The sequence below is a fragment of the Ursus arctos genome, chromosome X (genome assembly GCF_023065955.2).
Source record: "Ursus arctos isolate Adak ecotype North America chromosome X, UrsArc2.0, whole genome shotgun sequence".
Taxonomy (NCBI): domain Eukaryota; kingdom Metazoa; phylum Chordata; class Mammalia; order Carnivora; family Ursidae; genus Ursus; species Ursus arctos.
In genome coordinates this window covers 14,835,763-14,856,138 of record NC_079873.1, presented here as the reverse complement: position 1 = coordinate 14,856,138, position 20,376 = coordinate 14,835,763, and the positions used below count along the sequence as shown (strand labels likewise).

At 41.2% G+C, this 20,376-nt stretch overlaps 1 protein-coding gene across 10 annotated transcripts in view; it reads left to right on the top strand.

The window, feature by feature from the left end:
* Nucleotides 1-20,376, top strand: part of PHKA2 (phosphorylase kinase regulatory subunit alpha 2) — a 74,530-nt gene that overhangs the window by 8,922 nt on the left and 45,232 nt on the right. For all 10 annotated transcript variants that reach the window (XR_006407922.3, XM_048213451.2, XM_048213450.2 and 7 more), the window contains 2 exons: nt 16,744-16,902; nt 19,794-19,841. Coding sequence is in view for 9 of the 10 variants with exons in the window: in XM_048213451.2 (XP_048069408.1) it covers nt 16,744-16,902; nt 19,794-19,841 (207 nt within the window). In the remaining variant the exon portion in view is untranslated. The remainder of the gene's footprint in view (nt 1-16,743; nt 16,903-19,793; nt 19,842-20,376) is intronic.

The following is a 20,376-nucleotide window of genomic DNA, read 5'->3' as shown; positions in this document are numbered from 1 at the left end:
GACCTCAAGGGTCGCCGCTATCACTCCTTCTATTCTGCATTGTAATTGTGACCCGCATAAAAGACCTGAAAAAAAAAATGAGCAGGATAGAGAATATTTGGAGAAAGAAATACCATAGAAAACCCAAAACTCCTGTAACTAGGTTCTTACTTTTTAGAGTAAGTTTTGGGGTGATAAATAAATGGCAAATACAGAAGCTTAATCCTAAGAGTCTTTGGAGAAACCCCACTTACAGTTGATTGGATTTAAGTTTCAATTTTACTGGAGAGTTTGTTTCTGTTTGATTAGATAGCAGGTGATGTCATTGTTTAGCTTCTGGGTTTGTAAATATTCTCTTTTCATTGCTTCTCTTCATAGCAAAGAGAAGTGCCAGGGTAACCAAGGAACAGTTTCAGTCCAAGTGTCCTACTTCATTGTTTCCCGTTAGGTGACTCCCTTTCTCATTTATAGTAATTTTATATGTTATATTTCTGTGATTGTATTCTACAATATAAACAAGCAGTCCACAGATGAGGAAGTTCATAAGCATGTAAAATGATGGCTTAACCTCACTAGTAACCCGAGAAAGTAAAGCAGATCAAAACAATGAATTCAGACTGACAACTGGGCAGCAGTTTCAAAGCATAATTCTAAGTGTTGACGAGGTTGTAGAAAAGAGGCAGATCTCACAAACTATTCATGGGAAGAGGTATTAGTTAAGAAGGCTAACTGCTGTAGCTAAGTCCAAAATTTCCTTGAATAAACACACAAGTTTATTTCTCACGCCTACAACAGCAGTGTGTGGGTCCAGGTCAATAAAGGTGTCATCTAGGGATCTGGGCTACCAGTGGCTCTGCCATCTTCGGTGTGCAGCTTCTGAGATCACCCTGGATGTCGACATCCAGCTGATGGAGCAGGAAAGAGTACAGAAGATTGTTTATGGGAGAGTTTTATGGCCCAGGCATGGAAATTGGGTACTTCACTTTCATTCACATCCTTTGGCTAGAACTCAAACACATGGTCACATCTGACTGCAAGGGAGGATGGGAAATGTAGTGTAGCTGAAGGTCTAAGAAGAAAATGAAATTCAATTAGTGATTAGCTAGTAGTCTATGCCATAGAATGTAAGTTACAGACTATTAACTGGTACAGTCACCTTGGAAAACAATTGGGAGATAGTGGTGAAGCTGAAGCTCTGCGTACCGTATGACCCAGGAGGTTTCTATGTAGTTATATATACTAATGATGTGCTCTTACCCATTACCCAAGGAGACAAGTACAAGGACATTTGTTTGTAAAAGAGAAAAATTAGAAACAATGGAAATGTTCATCACTTCGGGAATGGACAAATAGAGATCTGACCACACAATGAATACTATATAGCAGTTAAAATGAGCGACCTAGACTTACATGTATCAAATTGGATAGCACTCAGAAATTTAACGTTGAGAGAAAAAAGCAAGTTATAGAAGAATAAGTACAGTATGCTACTAAATGTGTAGAATTTTATTTATTTATTTTAAAGATTTTATTTATTTATTTGACACAGAGAGAAAGCACACGAGCAAGGGGAGAGGCAGAGGAAGAGGGAGAAGCAGGCTCCCCACTGAGCAGGGAGCCCTACGCAGAGCTTGATCCCAGGACCCTGAGATCATGACCCGAGCCGAAGGCAGACGCTTAACCAACTGAGCCACCCAGGCGTCCTGAAGTGCATAGAACTTTAAGAACACCCCAAATAATATTCTTCCTTGCTTGGAGACACCCACTTGTAAGGATTTAAACGCATGGACAGGAAAAATACATTCCAGCTTTGAAGTAGTGTAGCAGTTCTCAGGAGTGTGGTCCCCAGACCCCTTAGGATCCCTGAGCCCTTTTGTGGCTGAGAGATGGTTGTCTGCTCTGTGTGTTGATTGGAGAAGGCAAGCGCTGAAACGATAACATTTTTTCCTTCCTGATACACTTCAGTGCCCTGCCTTTTGCCACCTTCTACTTCAACTCTTTTAGGTGCCAGGAGGAGGGCTTTTGCTCTGCCCGTCTCAGGACAGCTTTTAAATATTTTAGTGCCAGATAGAAACATTTGAGTAATTGAATGAAAAAAGTCCTTGAATCTTCTGCTTACAAATAGAGGACTGTAATAAGCCATACAAGGGAGAGATTTAGAATTGTTTCAAGTTTTGCAGGGATCCAACAGATCGTCTGGTTAGGTCACCTCATTTCCTTTTACAGTTAAAGAATTCAGCCAAGAGAGTTGAGGGGACCTTTTACAAGGTCATCCTTCTGGTGAGCTGACAGCGCTGTGATAAGCACTGTGTCTTGTTGGAAACAGGCCAGAGCAGTGGAGAGAAATACTTTAGATACACCAGATTGCTGTGAACACCAAATAAACTTGTATTTTTGTCTGTTAAAATAGTGAAACTTTAATAAGCCCTTTCTTTAAATACTGTGAGGCAGATGTGATGTTGATTTCACTCTATTAGTAAAAGTCACAGAGTGAAATCAATATCACATCTGCCTTACAGTGGATAGGGAGAACATAATTTATATTCGTAAGATACACGTAGAGTAGTGGTTCTTAATCAAATGAGTTACAGACCCATTTGAGAATTTGATGAAAGCTGAGTGTTTTATTGTCTCCCGAGAAAAATGCTCACACCGAAATTCCAGGAGTCTCACCTCCCTCCCCACCCCCACCCCCACCCCCACCCCCACCAAAGCCCATCGGTGGACTCTTAGTAGATCTCCTAGTGACAGTCCGGATTCGGAGTGACATGTGTGGTCCTTCCGTGCTCTGACCCTGAACCTAATAGAGTAAAAGACAGTCTTAGAGTTGAAAATAAATAGTGATGCCCACAGCTCTCCTGTTTGGGGGAGACATTACTAGTGCGGCTGTCAGTAATCCCTCAGACTTGAGGTGCTGGCCAGAGGATCCTAGCAACCCCACTGAGTTTGTGTTCTGTCGGTTTTCACAACCCCAGGCTAAGGGCAAACATCTCAGTAATCCCCCACCTTGCAACAGGGATTGGCGAGAGAGGCAAAGAGATAAAATGTCTTAAGAGAGTGGTGAAGTCATTTGTATGTTTGATGGTAGCTAAGGGGCCCACATAGTTTCTGTAAGTTTCAAAAGTGAAAGGTGAGCGCTGGGTCCTGGGGTGAAGCTGGAACACAGCTGGACTGGAGTGGATACCTGCAGTACTTTCCTCCTGACCCACTTTATTTCGCTGTAAGCCATCCTTCAGTCATATGAGATGGTGCAAACACCTAGGCCCAGGGCACCTTGTAATTTGTGCATTATTTATAAATCCAGAGGGGGAAAATCGGATAAGCAGGAGTTTAGCAAAAGACATCATTCGAAAGTGAAAGTTGTACACCTGTGATCTGCTTAGGTAAAAGACGTAAGGCTGCTGCATGTTGGAGCTGAAGTCTTCAACAGCATTCTCTGAATGCCCAAGGGTTACATATCAAATAATACAAAGCCTATCTTTTAAACTAATAGAAAAAGAAAGTGTTACTCACATAGCCCCTAGTTGAGATTACAGATGTAATTGTTTAATTTTTTTAACATTAAAAAAATTTTTATTTTAAGTAGGTTCCCCACCTGATGTGGGGCTTGAACTCACAACTGGGAGATTGAGTCATGCTGTACTGACTGAGCCAGCCAGGCACCCCAGGTGTAATCATTTTAAAACAAAGGCTAGGGGTGCCTGGGTGGCTCAGTCGGTTAGGTGTCTGCCTTTGGCTTAGGTCATGATCCTGGAGTTCTGGGATCTTTTTTTTTTTCTTTTTTTTAAGATTTTATTTATTTATTTGACAGAGCGAGAGAGCACAAGCAGGGGGAGCATGAGAGGGAGAAGCAGGCTCCCCACTGCGCTGGGAGCCCAACTTGGGGCTCGATCCCAGGACCTTGGGATCATGACCCAAGCTGAAGGCAGATGCTCAACCGAGTGAGCCACCCAGGCACCCTAAATAAAATCTTAAAAAAAAAAAACTCAAGTTCAAGGCATTGCCCTTCCCCATCCCCTTTAATACTTTAAGTGGTAGCTGCTAGAATAAAATTTCAGCACAACAAATGAATTTAACCAGTTTTTGGAGTTTTTATAATAGAATTTTCCACTTTGTTTTTTGCTTTACCAACATGGGGGTGGAGGGAGGTGATGGTGAGTAATCCTCTATTTTCAACATTTGTCCTAGTCTATCTTGTAGGTATGTCATTTGGTCGATTGAGTTGTACGTTCCTCCCTGGGAGCTGAGCAAGGCAGTGAGTGTACTTAGGTGTTCTTAATCTAAAGGAGAAAGGGCGGAGGGTAAGGGTCAGCTGGAGGCCTCTGACCTCTGTATCCTGGAGTATAGGAGAAAGGAAGCCAGGGGAAGCTTCACAGAGGAGCAAGCGTGTGGAGAGGCATTTGCCACGAGGGCACTACAGGCACACAGGCTCGGAAGTGCGAGAGCAGAGCCTGTGCAGGAAACTTGAGTTGAGGTTTTGGGGCAGGGGCTGAGGAGGGTGTGTGTGTCAGGTGATGCGGCTGGATGTGCACCTGCTGAACCTTGTACGGCGATCTAAGGACTCAGATTTTGTTATATAGGATTTGAGAATTCTGAGCAGGGCAGTGAAGTCTTGAGGCTTCCTTTGTGGAGGATGGATTGGAAGGAACCCGTATTTTTTTTTTTTTAAAGATTTTATTTATTTGACAGAGAGAGAGAGACAGAGCATAAACAGCGGGGAGGAGGCTGAAGGAGAGGGAGAAGTAGACTCCCTACTGAGCAGAGAGCCCCATGCAGGGCTCGATCCCAGGATTCTGAATCTCACAACCAAAACACTGAGCAAAAGCCAGACACAAAAGAATATAGTTGTGATGTCATTTATATTAAGAAATATATATTTTGGGTGCCTGGGTGGCTTGGTCGGTTAAGTGTCTACCTTTGGCTCAGGTCATGATCCCAGGTCCTGCAATGGTTTCCCTGCTCAGTGGGGAGTCTGCTTCTCCCTCTCCCCTGCTTCAACCCCCTGCTTATACGCTTGTGCTTTCTCTCTCCCCCACTCCTTCTCCCCCCCTCAAATAAATAAATAAATCTTAAAAAAAAAAACCACACACACACACCTTGCAATCAGTGTTGTACAATTGAAATTTCTTGTACCTAAGTGTTGGGACCAGATATGGCAGGGCCACAGGATAGCTGCTGGGGTTAGGGAGAAGGGGGTGATTTGGAAAAAAGAGAAAAGTTCTGTTTAAAGATGTGTTGTGGCCCTGGGGGTGGGAGTGTATGTGTGAAGGGAACTGAGTCAACTGAAATGTGTGGAAGTGTTGGCTAGTAAAATTAGTTCGGCAAACATTTATTAAACATATGAGCCTAATAAATAAATTTTTGTTTAATTCTGTCTAGTTTGGTTCGACCTACTGTCCAAGTCTGTAAGCATTCTGCTGTTCCAGTATTGGCTCAGCATCCACTTTGCAGCTCTTACCTCCCATTCCTGTTCCCCACACATACCCTCTAAGGAGCAGTGGATATCACCATTTCAATATCTCTGCTCTCTACTGTTAAAATCTGCTCCATCTCCTGCTTGCTCTGAGAGTCATCTTTGTACTGCCACCAGCCAAGAAGATTGTGTAGGTGTTCTTTCTTGAGTTTGTATGAAGGCTTTAGCTTATATCTTTTTCATTTTTCGGGTAGATAATTAAAATGTTGAGTATGTTTTTTAAACTACACACACACCACCCTAGGGAGTCAAGTATACTATTTTTCTGGTCACCCTCCACCACTGTACCCCTTTCCCCACTGAAATTCACTGCCCTGACTTCTGCCGCCTTAACTTCACCTCTATCCTGTGAGGTTAGTATTCTTAGTTTTACCCATTTCATCTGTGAGTCTAGCAATAAGCTATTTCCTATGCTTGAAGGAGCTCCCCTATTTTACCCACTTTCCTACTTTTAAAGCAAATATAAGGCTTTACTTTCTGTTTGAATCATTACCAAATTTCCTGCTGTGCATAGCTGAGTTGCTTCTTCAGTTTCCTAAAGAAAGACTAAACAGAAGAATGTGTGTAATAATCAAACAAGCTTTCTTAAGAGGAAAATTACTTACATTAGCTATGCATAATACAAATGTATATAAATAGATAATATCTACAGTCTTAACTATCTTTGAAAAGATATTTTAGGCTATAAATCAGTAAAAATATAATCTTTATTGTACATTCATTCATTTATTTATCTAAGTAGGACCTTTAGTTAGAGAGGTGAACAAAAAAGACAGACTTTGCCCTTAGGAAGCTTAAAGCATAGGAACAATTCTTAAGATTGTTCCAGGAAGATATCCCATGTTCATGGATTGGAAGACAATATAATTGAGATGGCAGTACTCTCCAAACTGATCTACAGATTCAATGCAATTCTATCAAAATCTCAGGCGCTTTTTTGCATAAATTGACAAGCTGATCCTAAAATTCGTTTGGAAATACAAGGGATCCAAAATCTTGAAAAAGAATAACAAAGTTGAAAGGCTCACACTTCCTGATTTCAAAACTTACTAGAAAGCTAACAGTAATGAAGATAGTGTGGTGCTGGCCTGAGGCTGTAGACGTACAGATCAATGGAACAAAAGGGAACAGAATTGAGAGTTTAGAAATAAACCACCACATTTATGGTCAGGTGATTTTCTACAAGGGTGTCAGACAGTTAAATGGAGAAAGAATACTCTTTTCAATAAAGGGTACTGGGACAATTAGATATCCACATGCAAAGCAATGAAGGAACCCCTTCCTTGTACCATATACAAAAATTAACTCAAAATGGATCATAAACCTAAGTGTAAGAGCTAAAACTACAAAACCCTTACAAGAAAATGCAGGAATAATCTTCCTGACTGTAGGGGAAGCAAAGACTCCTTAGTACAATAACAAGAGCACAAGCAACATAAGAAAAAAAAAATAGATAAATTGGGCTTTATAAAAAAGTAGCTGTTGCACTGCAAACCATACCATTAAAGTGAAAAGACAACCCACAGAATGGGAGAAAATTGCAAATCACATATATGTTGAGACTTGTTTCAAGAATACATAAAGAACTCTTAAAATTCAATATTAAAAGATGAATAACTCAATTTAAAAATTGGCAAAGGATCTGAGTAGACATTTCTCCAAAGGTGATATACGAATGACCAATAAGCACATGAAAAGATGCTCGAATCACAAACTGTCAAGGAAATGCAGATCAAAACCACAATTGAGATACCATTTCACACCTACTAGGATCGATGCAATGAGAAAGATTAATTTTATTATTATTAACATATAATGTATTTGTTTCAGGGGTACAGGTCTGTGATTCATCAGTCTTACACAATACACAGCGCTCACCACAACATATACCCTCCCCAATGTTCATCACACAGCTACCCCATTCTCCCACCCCTCTCCCCTCCAGCAACCCTCAGTTTGTTTCCTGAGATTAAGAGTCTCCCATGCTTTGTCTCCCTCGCTGGTTTCATCTTGTTTCATTTAACAGATACATTTTAACAAGGATGTGGAGATATTGGAACCCTCGTACATTGCCAGTGGAAATTTAAAGTGGTGTAGCCTCTTTGGAAAAGTTTTGCAGTTCCTCAAAACATTGCACTTCGAGTTGCCATATAGCCCAGAAATTCCCCTCCTAGGTATATACCCAAGAGAACTGAAAACACACGTCCATACGAAAACTTATGAATGAATGTTCATAGCAGCATTATTTATAATATCCCTAAAGTGGAAACAACCAAAATGTTCATCAACTAATGAGTGGGAACACAAAATGTACTCTGTCGATACAATGGAATATTATTTGCAATAAGAAGGGATGAAGTACTGATACATCTATGACATTGACAGACCTTGGACACATCATGCTACTTGAAAGAAGCCAGGCATATAAAAGATCACATATGGTACGAGTCCATTTATACAAAATGTCCAGAACAGGCAAATCTATATGGACAGAAAGTAGATTAGTGGTTGCCTAGGCCTGGGGGATTGAGGGTTAGGGACAGATGTGGAATGACTTTTAGTGGGTGTGGGGTTTCTTTTGGGAGTGATGAAAATATTCTAAAATTAACTGTGATGTTTCTGTTAGTATGTGACTATAGCAAAAACCATTGAATTGTATCTGGTAAATGGGTAAAGTGTATGTTATGTGAATTATATCTCAGTAAAACTTTTTTTAAAAAGAATGTGCTAGAAATCACATTTCCTTTTTTATATATTTAGTGTACAGTTCCATGAATTTTAAAACATGTAGGGTCATGTAACCATAACCATAATCAAGATACAAAGCAGCCCCTTCAACCCCCCAAAATCTCCTTCCTGCTATCCCTCTGTCACACCCTCTCCTCACCCCTAAGCCCTGCAAAACACTGATGAGTTCTCCATCACTGTAGCTTTGTCTTTTGGAGAATGCCATGTAAGTGGAATCGTGTGGTATGTAACCTTTAAGAGTGGCTTCTTTTACTTAGCTGGAGGCCTAAGAGATTCATCCAGGTTGCTGTGTGTCAAGAGTTTGTTCTTTTTCGCTGCTGAGTAGTATTCATTATAAGGACATATCATGGTGTGTTTATCCATTTGCTATTGAAGGATATTCGAGTTTGCAGTTTTTGGTAGTTAAGAATTGAGCTGCCTTAAACATGCGTGTAGAGTTTTCTATTTCTCTGGGGTAAATATTCAGGAGCAGGATTGCTGGGTTGTAGGATAAGTGTTCAAGTTTATTAGAAATGGTCAAACTGTTTTCTAGAGTGGCAGCACCATTTTGCATTCCCACCAGCGATGTATGGGGTTTCTGTCAACACTCAGTATTGGCAGTGTTTTTAATTTTAGCCATCTTAGTAGGTGTGTAGTGGTATCTCATAGTGGTTTTAATATGCATTTACTTAATATCTAATGATGTTGAGCTTTTTATGTACTTATCTGTCAATCATATATCCTCTTTGGCGAAACGTCCAAGTTTTTTTGTTTGTTTTTACCAATTTTTAAATTAGGTTGTTTGTTTTCTTACTGTTGCGTTTTGAGAGTTCTCCATATATTCTGGATATAGTTCTCTTGTTGAGTATGCAACTTGCAAGTAGTTTCTCCTAGTCTGTAGCTTGTCTTTTGATCTCTTAACATTGTCCTTCACAGAGCAGAAGTTTTTACTTTTGCTAAAGTCCAATTTATTAGTTTTTCCTCTGTGGATTGTGTTTTTAGTTCCGTAGCTAATTCTGCCTGACTGTAAGTCATGAAGGTTTTTCTTCTATGTTTACTTATAAAAGTTTTGTATATTTCCATTTAACATTTAGATCTGTGATTCAAGTTAACTTTTGTATGAGGTGTGAGGTTTAGATTGAGATTCATATTCTTGCACATGGATGTCCACTTGTTCCAACACTATTTATTAAATTTTTTTCCATTATGTATCTTTTATTTTACTCATTACTTTTGGTATTTGCTTTGTTTTATAACCATGTTAACAACTATTTTGACATCTGAGGGTGACTGTTTTTGTTTACTCACCTAACATTTTAAAAAATATATCTTTTTATTATTTTCATTCCTTCCTTGAGTGGCTGTCATATTTGAGTATTTGTTGACATACAATATTATGTTAGTTTCAGGTGTACAGTATAATGATTCAACAATTATATACATTACGAAATGCTCACCACAATAAGTGTAGTTACCATCTGATGCCATACAACATTTTTTACAATATTGCTGACTGTATTTCCTATGCTGTATTTTTCACCCCTGTGACTTATTTATTTTATAACTGGAAGTTTGTACCTCTTAATCCCCACCACCTGTTTCACTCATCCTCCCACCACCCCCGCCCCCGCCCCTCTGGCAACCACCAATTTGTTGTTTGTATTTATGAATCTATTTCTATTTTTGTTTTTTAGATTCCACATATAAGTGAAATCATATGGTATTTGTCTTTCTCTCTCTGCCTTCATTTAGCATAATACCCTCTAGGTCCAGCCATGTTGTCACAAATGGCACAGTATCATTTTTTATGGGTGAGTAGTATTCCAGTGTACGTCTGTACACCACATCTTCTTTATCCATTGACTTATCAGTGGACACTTGGATTGCGTCCATGTCTTGGCTGTTGTAGATAATGCTGCAGTAAACATGGAAGTGTAGATACCTTTTTCATTAAGTGTTTTCATTTTCTTTGGGTAAATACCCAGTAGTGGAATTACTGGATCATAGGGTATTTCTATTTTTAATTTTTTGAAGAACCTCAATACTGTTTTCCACAGTGGCTGCACCAATTTACATTCCCACCGATGGTGCACAGGTGTTCCCTTTTCTCCACATCCTTGTGAACACTTGTCATTTCTTGTCTTTTTCATACTAGCCATTCTAACAGGTGTAAGGTGATCTCACTGTGGTTTTGATTTGTATTTCCCTGGTGATTAGTGGTGTTGAGCATCTTTTCATGTGTCTGTTGGCCATTTGTATGTCTTCTTTGGAAAAATGTCTATTCAGATCTTCTGCCCATTTTTAAATCAGATTATTTCTTTTTTGTTATTGAGTTGTATAAATTCTCTATATCTTTTGGATATAAACCCCTTATTGGATACATTATTTGCAGATATGTTCTCCCATTCAGTAAGTTGCCGTTTTATTTTCTTGATGATTTCTTTCACTGCAAAAGCTTTGTATTTTGGTGTAGTCCCAATAGTTCATTTTTGTTTTTGTTTCCCTTGCCTGAGGAGACCTGTCCATAAATATGTTGCTAAGGTCAGTGTCCACGTGATTACAGACTATGTTTTATTTTAGGAGTTTTATGGTTTCAGGTCTTGTGTGTAAGTCTTTAATCTATTTCAAGCTAGTTTTTGTGTATGGTGTAAAAAAGTGGCCCACTTTTATTCTTTTGCATGTAGCTGTCCAGTTTTCCCAGCACCATTTATTGAAGAGACTGTCTTTTCTGCATTGTATATCCTTGTCTCCTTTGTTGTAGATTAATTGACTATATAATCATGGGTTTATTTCTGGATTCTCCATTCTGTTATATTGATGTGTCTGTTTTTGTGCCAGTACCATACTGTTTTCATTACTGTAGCTTCATAGTATATCTTGAAATCTGGGGTTGTGATACCTCCAGCTTTGTTCTTCTTTCTCAAGATTGCTTTGGCTCTTTGGGGTCTTTTGTGGTGCTATAGAAATTTTAGGATTTTTTGTTCTAGCTTTGTGAAAAATGGTATTGGTATTTTTAAAAAAGATTTATTTGAGAGAGAGCAAGAGAGAGCACAAGTGGGGTAAGGGCAGAGGGAGAGAATATTCAAGCAGACTTCCTGCTGAGAAGGGAGCCCAATGCGGATTCAATCTCATGATACATGAGATCGTGACCTGGGCCGAAACCAAGAGCTGGACGCTCAATCGACTGAGCCCCCCAGGCACCCCCAGTGCTATTGGTATTTGGATAGGGATTGCATTGAATCTGTAGATTGCTTTAGGTAGTATGGGCATTTTAACAATTAATTTAATTAACTTAATTCTTCCAATCCATGATTATGGTGTATCTTTCCATTTGTGTGATTCAGTTTTGGAAAGTTGTGTGCTTCTAGGAATTTATTGATTTCTTCTTGGTTATCCAATTTATTGGCATATAATTTTTCATAATATTCTCTTATTTACCCTTTGTATTTCTGTGTTCCAACACCATTTATAAAAAGGCTTTCCTTTCGGGGCACCTGGTTTGCTCAGTCAGTAGAGCATGCAACTCTTGATCTCAGGGTTGTAAGTTCGAGCCCCATGTTGAGTGTAGAGATTATGTAAAAATAAAATCATTCAAAAAAAAAAAAAGAAAGGCGGTCCTTTCCCTGTTTGTCTTTAGACTTTTATCAAAAATCAATGTGTCATATTTGTATCTATTTCTGGACTCTCTATTCTAGCCGCTATGTATGTATCCCTTAGCTTCTTTTTAGGTACAGGCACATTTAGGATTGTCATGTGTTCATGGTGAGCTGACCGTATCATTTTCATAACATTTCTCTGTATCCCTGGTAATATTCTTTGCTATGAAGTCTATTTTGTCTGATTAGTATCTCAATTCCTTTTTCCTTTGCCCCCATCCTAAAAAGTAGGAATTTCATCTTATATGATACCTTTTTATAAGCCAAAAAGCAAAATGCAAGTGGTTCATTACCATATAAATCTCCGATTGCTTCAGATTCACTTATGGATGGGCTGTGGGGGGGGGCAGCCCATCGTGGCTAGCGGGTGAGATCATCACGGCAGCATAATTGTTCATATAAGAGTTGCTCACAGTTATTGCTTCTCATCCTTAGGGGAGGATTTCACATCTCTACCTTGTTGAACTCAGAAATGGCCGTGAGACTTGCTTTCACGGATGAGATAGGAGAAGAAGTAATGTGTCAGTTCTGGCTAGAGCCTGAAGAGGCAGCTTGTGGTTTGCTGTGTGTTTTTTCTCCTTTGCCATGAGCTGGGTAGTGTTGTGGGTATAGGCTGCTCCAGTAGCCTGGTTCCTAGGGGAAGGACGACACAGAGCAGAAGCATAGCTGACCAGGGTTGGACACGAGGCATGGAGGAGAAATGAATGTTCGTTGGTATAAGCCACCAAGATTTTAGTGGTGTTTGTTACCACAGCACAGAAGCCAAGCCCTGGGCGCAATTTATTCTAGGCCTTTCTCTCATAAACAGGAGCCGAAAAGGGCACTTTCTCTAAATTAGAAGTGGAGAAGTGGTGGACAAGGTAAGCGGGGCTGACAAATGACTGAACCTGAATGACAAAATTACCAGCTCTTGGCCCCTTGCCCTTAGTGAGACACAATTTATGTTGGGCTCCTCTGTCTCGGGCCTCTTCTTCTAGAGTTTAAGGATGTCATTGCCAGTTCCCTTGCAGCAGGGGTGCTGAGCCCCCTGGCTCTGGCCTGTGCCATCTCCTCTAAGACCTCACTGGGATACTGCCATCGACTCCTCGTGGCTCTCCTGGTAGCTCTGTTGTCTGCAATCTGCCCCATCCGCTTCCTTCATGGCCGCACACCTGTCACCTCGGGAAATGGTTGTCGAGTGGTAATGGCGCTTATTACAGAATTTGTCAGTGATATTTGTTTTTTCAGGGGAAGTACATGGAGGGTTTAGTAAAATAAACAGGGAAGATTTATTTGAATGAGCAAAATTCAGGGCCAAAGAAGAGGAAAGGCAAGGACCCGAGGGTGGAGAGGGTATAGAGTTGCCAGGATTTTTGTCTCAAACATATCAATGGGATAAATATATTCACTAGCAGTATTTACTGTAAAAATAAAAGAAGGCACCAGGCCTTTTCTTCCCCTAACAAAACTAATGACGGTTACATTAAGCTAACTTGTAGATTCTTCCCCTAACCACTGTCTCCGTCTGATTTCCTAAAATAATTATGTGAAAAGGTGAATGAAATTTGTTCAACTAGGTAAAAAATATTACTATAGTTAGCAGTTATTGAGCACTAATGTGTGCTAGACATAGTCCAAAATGCTTGAGATGAATTTACTCCTATAATTCTCACAAACAGCCCTAGGACCTCTAGGTACTGCTCTAATCCCCTTTAGGCAGATGGAGACAGGGAAGTAATTTGCCGCAGGTCAGCTCCATCATGCTAGAGCTTTTCACACAGGCGGTCTGTTTCTGGAACCTGTGCTCTTAAACACAGTACACTGAAGGTTATGTGTGGGTATCCATAGAATTAAATTAGATGTTTAAAAGATTGGAAAGCAGCATATGGTTAAAATGATCCTATCAGAGGCCATAGGCGTAGCCTGAACAGATCTACCCACTTTCCTCCTGTCGTCTGTACTTTGCTTGTTTCTGTTTAGTTTGTAGAATTTGCATCTGCAGAGAAGGCCTTTTGTTCCCCCTGCAGTTAATTAGCTAATGCAAGTAAAAGGCCCCAGGGCTGTAAACAGATGGACCTATTGGGGGGTCACAGGAGACAGCGAGTGAGAGCTGGCCGTGCAGCATAAGCCGCCCCCAGGTAGGGGAGGCACGCAAAGCACGACCATTGGCTTGGGCTTAGAGGAAGGGCCCGCAGACCAGCCATGGCGGCACACTGTTTCTCAGGCTGTGCTCGTTTCAGTTGTTCTGAATTACATCAGAATGGAACCTCCCACATCTTCCAGCACAATACAGTGTTTTTTATAGACTTTAAGAGAGAAGCAAGTCTTAGCTCGGGCTGCCATAACAAATACCACAGACTGGGGTCTTAAGCAACAGAGATTTATTTCTCATGGTTCTGGAGGCTGGGAAGTCCAAATCGGGGGTCCAGCGTGGTCAGGTTCTGGTGAGGGCCCTCTTCCAGGTTGTAGATAGGCGGCTTCTTGTTGCAGCCTCACAGGACAGAGAGAGCAAGCTATCATTCTGGCCTCCTCATATAAGGACATTAGGTCCCCTTCGTGAGGGCTCTACCCTCATGACCTAATTGCCTCCTAAAGGCCCCACCTTCAAATAACATCACATTGGGAATTAGAGTTCAACATAGGGATATGGGGAGACAGGGGCGCCCCGGTGGCCCAATCAGGATCAGGTCTTGATCTCAGGGTTGTGAGTTGGGGTTCATGCTGGGCGTGGAGCCTACCTAAAAAAATAAATAAAATAAATAAAAATAAATAAAAGGAATATGGGGAGACACAAACATTCAGTCCATAGCAGTAAGTCTTAGTCACTGAGTGCAGTAGCACCCCAAGTTAACATGGTTTGAGTATGCAGTTTTGAATGTGGGGATCTCCAAAACACCTAGGCTGTGTCTCTGTAGTGGAACGAGGGGTTCAGACCTTCTAGCTCTGGGTGGGGCTAAACTAATCCACCTCAACAGTTAAGCCCAAACTGAACAATCAAAGAAGGAAGTTTCAGTTAACAGGACGGTGACATTTCATAATCCAAACCACACTTGGCACTGTGTGTAAGCGGTCACTGCTGTGTCGTTAGAAGACTGTTTGTCTCAGTGGACTCACAGTTGATGGGTACGCCAGGAAGGGGCTGATTTCTTTCCCTTGATCTCCTGATGAGTTGCTGTCCTTGAATCATTAGCCAGCTGGCCTCAGAATAGTTCGAGTTGCTAATGTTAGACATTGTTGGTACATAGTGATTTCCTTAAAAACTCCAGTCGTCCACTGTTGGAATAAGGCTTGTACCTTCACTCAGCCATTTCTAGACTTCACTTCTAGACTTTAAAATGATTGATTTGTAATTGTTGGCTGTGGAACGGTGTCAAAATACAGAATGCTGTTGCCCCTGAGGGCAGTATCAGTTGAGTTTTAGATGTTTTTGAAGAGGGCATAGGTTAGTTAAAGGAGAAAGTCAAATATTTAATTCCTTATGTGGGACCATTTGAAACTATGCCAAGGTTTTTTCACCTAATATCCATGGCAGTATCATTTTGAAAGTACCCAACTTTTTTCATGAGCCTTCTTGTAAATAATTAAGTACCCTTTTGATTAATTTTGTTCAAGCTGGCAAGGCTCTGTATTTTATTAGATGTATTTTATTAGGTACATATTTCTTTGCGTATTTTCAGGAAAAGTCAACAAGGTTTTGTCTTTATGTGACTCTTTTTCTACCTTACCCATTTTATTTCTAGGCACAGAGTTTATTAGCACTGGCTTTTAAGAAAAATAGCTTTATTGGAATACAATTTACTTATCATGTAACTCATCTATTTTTTTTTTTTGTAACTCATCTATTTAAAGTAGACAATGTAAGGATTTTTAGTATATTCCCAGAGTTGTGCATCGTCACCACTATCAATTCTGGAACAATTTGGTCACCCCCAGAAAGGAAGAAACCTGTTAACAGTTACTCACTCCCCACTTCCTCCCATCCTACCCCCAACCCAGCCCTAGACAACCATTAATCTACTTTCTATCTCTACAGATTTGCCTGTTCTGGACATTTCTTATAAACGGAATCATGCAATATGTGGTCCTCTGTGACCAGTTTTTTTTTTTTACTTAGCATAGTGTTTGCAAGGCTCATGTGTGCTGTAGCATATATTAATACTTCTTTCCTTTTTACTGCTGACTAATATTTCATTGTTTGTAGAGACCACATTTTGTTCATTCATCAATTGATGGGCATTTGGGTTGTTTCCACTTTTGGGTTATTATAAATAATGCTGTTATGAATATTGTGTATACTTTTTTGGTGTGAACATCTGGCTTTTTAGTGACTCAGCTGCCCTTTTAAATATCGTAGCTAAATAGGACCCCCGATGTTCTCTTGCTCAGTGCCTTCTTTTCAGGCATATGAAGTGTCTGGATCACAGACAAGGCCGTGGAGGCCCAGTTAGGGTAGGCGGCTTCCTCTGGCCCACAGAGCTAGACTGGTGGAGTGGGACTTTTCATCCGGGTGTCTTGCTCCCAGGTTCAGTGCTTCACCAACTGGTGCGGAAACATGGAGGCAGAAGAAGACCTAAAGCCTTCAGTACACAGATTTGTAAAAGTCTTGTCGGCTTTTTGCATTTGTTGTTTCTTCTGTTTGTCACAGCAGTATGATCTGTTTTGAAAGCAAAGGAATAAGAACATCAGAGTTAAAAGGTTCCTTAGAGATTTTCTAGTCTCATATTTCCATTATATGCATGAGGAAACCAAAGCCCAGAAAAGTGATGTCCCTTCTCACCCGAGATCATGCTGTTGGTGGCAGAGCAGGGACTAGAACTCCGATTTCTGCTCCTCACCCCAGCCTTCATTTTGCCCCCTGAGGGTGAGCATTCGTTTGCCAAGAGCTGGGTGAAGGTGGTGCTGAGTCATTTTGTGTCTCTTCTCTAATAGAATCCTGTCACAGGGCTGCTGTCGGCCAGTCATGAGCAGAAGGATGCCTGGGTGCGGGATAACATCTACAGCATTCTGGCCGTGTGGGGCCTGGGCATGGCCTACCGCAAGAATGCCGACCGTGACGAGGACAAGGCCAAAGCCTACGAGCTGGAGCAGGTAATGCTGACCGGCAGCCGTGTCTGGGCTGCTCAGCGCCTTTTCCTTAAACTGAAAAGTCTGGAAGTAGCTGTACAGAACAGTTTGGTGTAGGCATCGCCTCCGTTTCTGCTATAGAGTATTTTATGGAGGCACTTAGGTGGTTTCCTTGGTCGTTCTCTTTGAGATTTTTTTTTCTCCCCTCCTTAAAAAAACAACCAAAATCACACTATTCTGAAAAGGAAAAGAGAGCATCCAAATTTCTAACTAGCTACGTTTCTCTCACACGTGCCCTGTCAATTTTATATATACTTATATACAAAGTGTCATTGTTTTTAAAAAACCAGCACACCAGCAATAGACGTTCCAAAGTGTAGTAGTCTGGAGTAGTCATGTTGAAAGGGTATTTATCCAAACAGTATTGCTACTGCTTAAGACATTTTTGGAGTTGCCCTTAGAAACTCCTGTCTAGGCTGAACCACTCCAAGGCAGTTTTTTTTGAATTTATAGTCAGTTGACTCTAGTCAGTCAGTTGACTATCGAAAGCAGTTGAATTTATAGTCAGTCCGCCTTTCATTTTGAACCACGTTGGTGGTGTCCAGTATTCATGCCTGTGTTACCGTATGGCACAATGAAGTCCTTTTCTTGATTTCCAAAATCAGAAACCGACATACTCACCAAAGCAAAGATTGACCATCACTGAGTATGTCAGAAAATAACGTGCGCTTGAGCACGGGAGGTATTTTCACAGTGTTTTGAGTGAGAGCATTGAGGTAGGGAGCATTGACATAGAGCGCTGTAGTTCTCTTAGCATGAGAGCCTTGGGGGTTTATGTTTGATTCATATGTTCTTCATTGACCCTCACAGCCAGTGGGTTATCAGGTCCAGGGAGAGTTCTCATAGCCCAGTCAGTGCTTGTTACAGCAACCAAAGTGGGCAGCAGCGGCAGGCAGCCTTGACGGCAACAGGGAAGCTAACAGAGGAAGCCGGTCTGTGGGAGCAAGGGAAGCGCTGTTTGGATTTGACGAGACATGCTGAGTGTAAACTGATAAAATCACCAAGTCTTGGAGGTAAGGCAAGAGGAAGTTTTAAAATATGCTTACCACAAGCACTGAGTGCCCCTCCAAGAAGTTGGATGGTTATTATGTAAGTGAATCATTCTTTAGCCGCATAATAATTTAATGTAGATGTTCATCAAACTTCCTGTCCTCCTTTGACACAAAACCAAAGTAAAGCTTGCCTTTCTATACACACACGCACACACGCACATACCCTGTACCTCTCCTCTGTAAGCGTTTTCTGATGCAGGCTGGAGCTGACTGATCCGTTGTGCTATGACTGACAGTAGTGAGGCACGAACAGGCCACATTGTTGTGTCGAGTGTGGCTAATAACTAAAGAGAGATCTTGCCCTTGATTAGGGACGATAACACAGGATCTTCCCGTGATCTTCAGCAGGGCTGCTATCGCCCTTGGGGTGTAGGAAGTATAGTTATTCGTTGTGTAAGACTGTGCCACGCATTGCAGGACACTTAGGCTCCCTGGGCCCAACTCACTAAATGCCGGTAAGCCCCACCTTCATCATGGTGACAATAAAAATGCCTCCAGTCCCACATTTCCAGATGTTCCTCCACCCCTGGGGGATGGGAATGTCACCCCCAGTTGGGAATCACCGTGCTTCTTCATAATGGAAAATAACTTTATTTGAGGGGAAGTCATTTGACAGATATTTGTGCTATACACTGTGGAAAATGTTAATTATAACAATGTTAGTTATACCTTATTATGAGGTAACATTTTCTGCCTCAGAAGAGTTTATGTCCTAGAGTGAGATTGTATTCTAGAATCCTAGGATTTTAGAGGGAGAAGGATCTGAAGAATGATTCATTCCAGATTTTTCTCTGGTAATTAACTTTTGTGGCCTTCCACTATTTTCCTCCGCTGCAGACCACGTACATTCTACAAGAGAAGAGACGCTCATGGTCCTGGGGGGATCGGATCGTCTTTCAGCCGGGCTACTTCGACCTACAGAATATCCCATTCTGTAGCCACTTGTGAATTAGTTTTATAATGTTTTTAATAGGATGGATTAAGACCGGTCTTTTGATGGGTCTGAATTGCAGAGGAAGTGGGAGGCATTATAACGAATTGACTAAGAGCTCAAACTCTGGAGTCTGATCCCTGGGTGTGGGCTCTGTTGTTGCTCCACCCCCTGCCTGCTGGAAGACTTTAGCAATGTTGCCTCATCTCTCTCAGCCTCACGTTCCTCGTCTATAAAGTGAGGTGATAATAACACCCACCTCATAAGGTTGTTGCGAGACTTAGACAGAATCCGATCCAGGTCAAGGGTTTTGTACAGTGCCTGGAGAGAGCATCTGATTATCATAGTACTATTGTTATTATTCATAATGATAATGGTAATAGTTGGTTGCAGTACATGTTATTAAGAAACCTTGGCGGCTACTTGCATTTTGTAAGAACTTTACTTAATAGTCTTGTGATGGTGTCACAGAAGACTCTTGGTGAAGCATCATTACTGTGGGGCAAACATGGTGGACTCAATTCATCTTTGGCATAACAAAAAAAAAGAATTGTGACATCAGAATTAAGCATCAGGGTACTAGGCTTATAAAAACTGTCTTGCCGAAATACCAGTGAGGAGTCACTGGGTTTTAGAACCAGAGGTGTCATCTGGTCCAACCCCTTTATTTGAGATAAGTCACTGCATCAGGATTTTCTTTCTTTCTGATGGCATGGAGACAATCTCAACAGTCAGAACGCTTGTGTATGCTCGGGGTGTGCCTTCTCAGGGAGGTCTGTGGGCAGCCCTGGCTTACGGGCCATGTGGTGAGGAGGTGGTTTTCATGGAGCAGGGAAGCCGGCCTTGTCACTGATCCCACTCTATTTCCACAGAACGTGGTGAAACTGATGCGGGGTCTTCTCCAGTGCATGATGAGACAGGTAGGCAGAAAATGACAAATGTGTTTTCAGGTCACCTGGGTGGGCATTTGTCACTTTCATGGTGACAACTGACATTCCTAAAGCGTTTTTTGTTTGTTTTGTTTTTTAAGATTTTATTTATCTGTGAGAGAGAGAGAGAGAGAGAGTGAGCACTCGAGTGCACAGGCAGAGGGAGAAGCAGGTTCCCGCTGAGCAAGGAACCTGATGTGGGGCTCGATCCCAGGACCCTGGGATCATGACCTGAACTGAAGGCAGACACTTAACCGACTGAGCCACCCAGGCGTCCCTCCTAAAGTGTTTTGAGCTTTTCTTCTCAAGTGGAAGAGAAATTGAGAATACTTTTACTTTGTCCTTTAAAATTATCTTCAGTAATCTTATTATACTATAAAACCACAGACTCAAAGGACCCTGTTTCTCACAATCTCTTTTGAAGAGTTACTTGTGTAGAAGGAGAGCGTGCCCTTTTTGTTAAATGGGGAAGAAATCATTGTTTTTAAAAGCCATTCTCAGACAGCCATGAGTATTGTTTATTCTG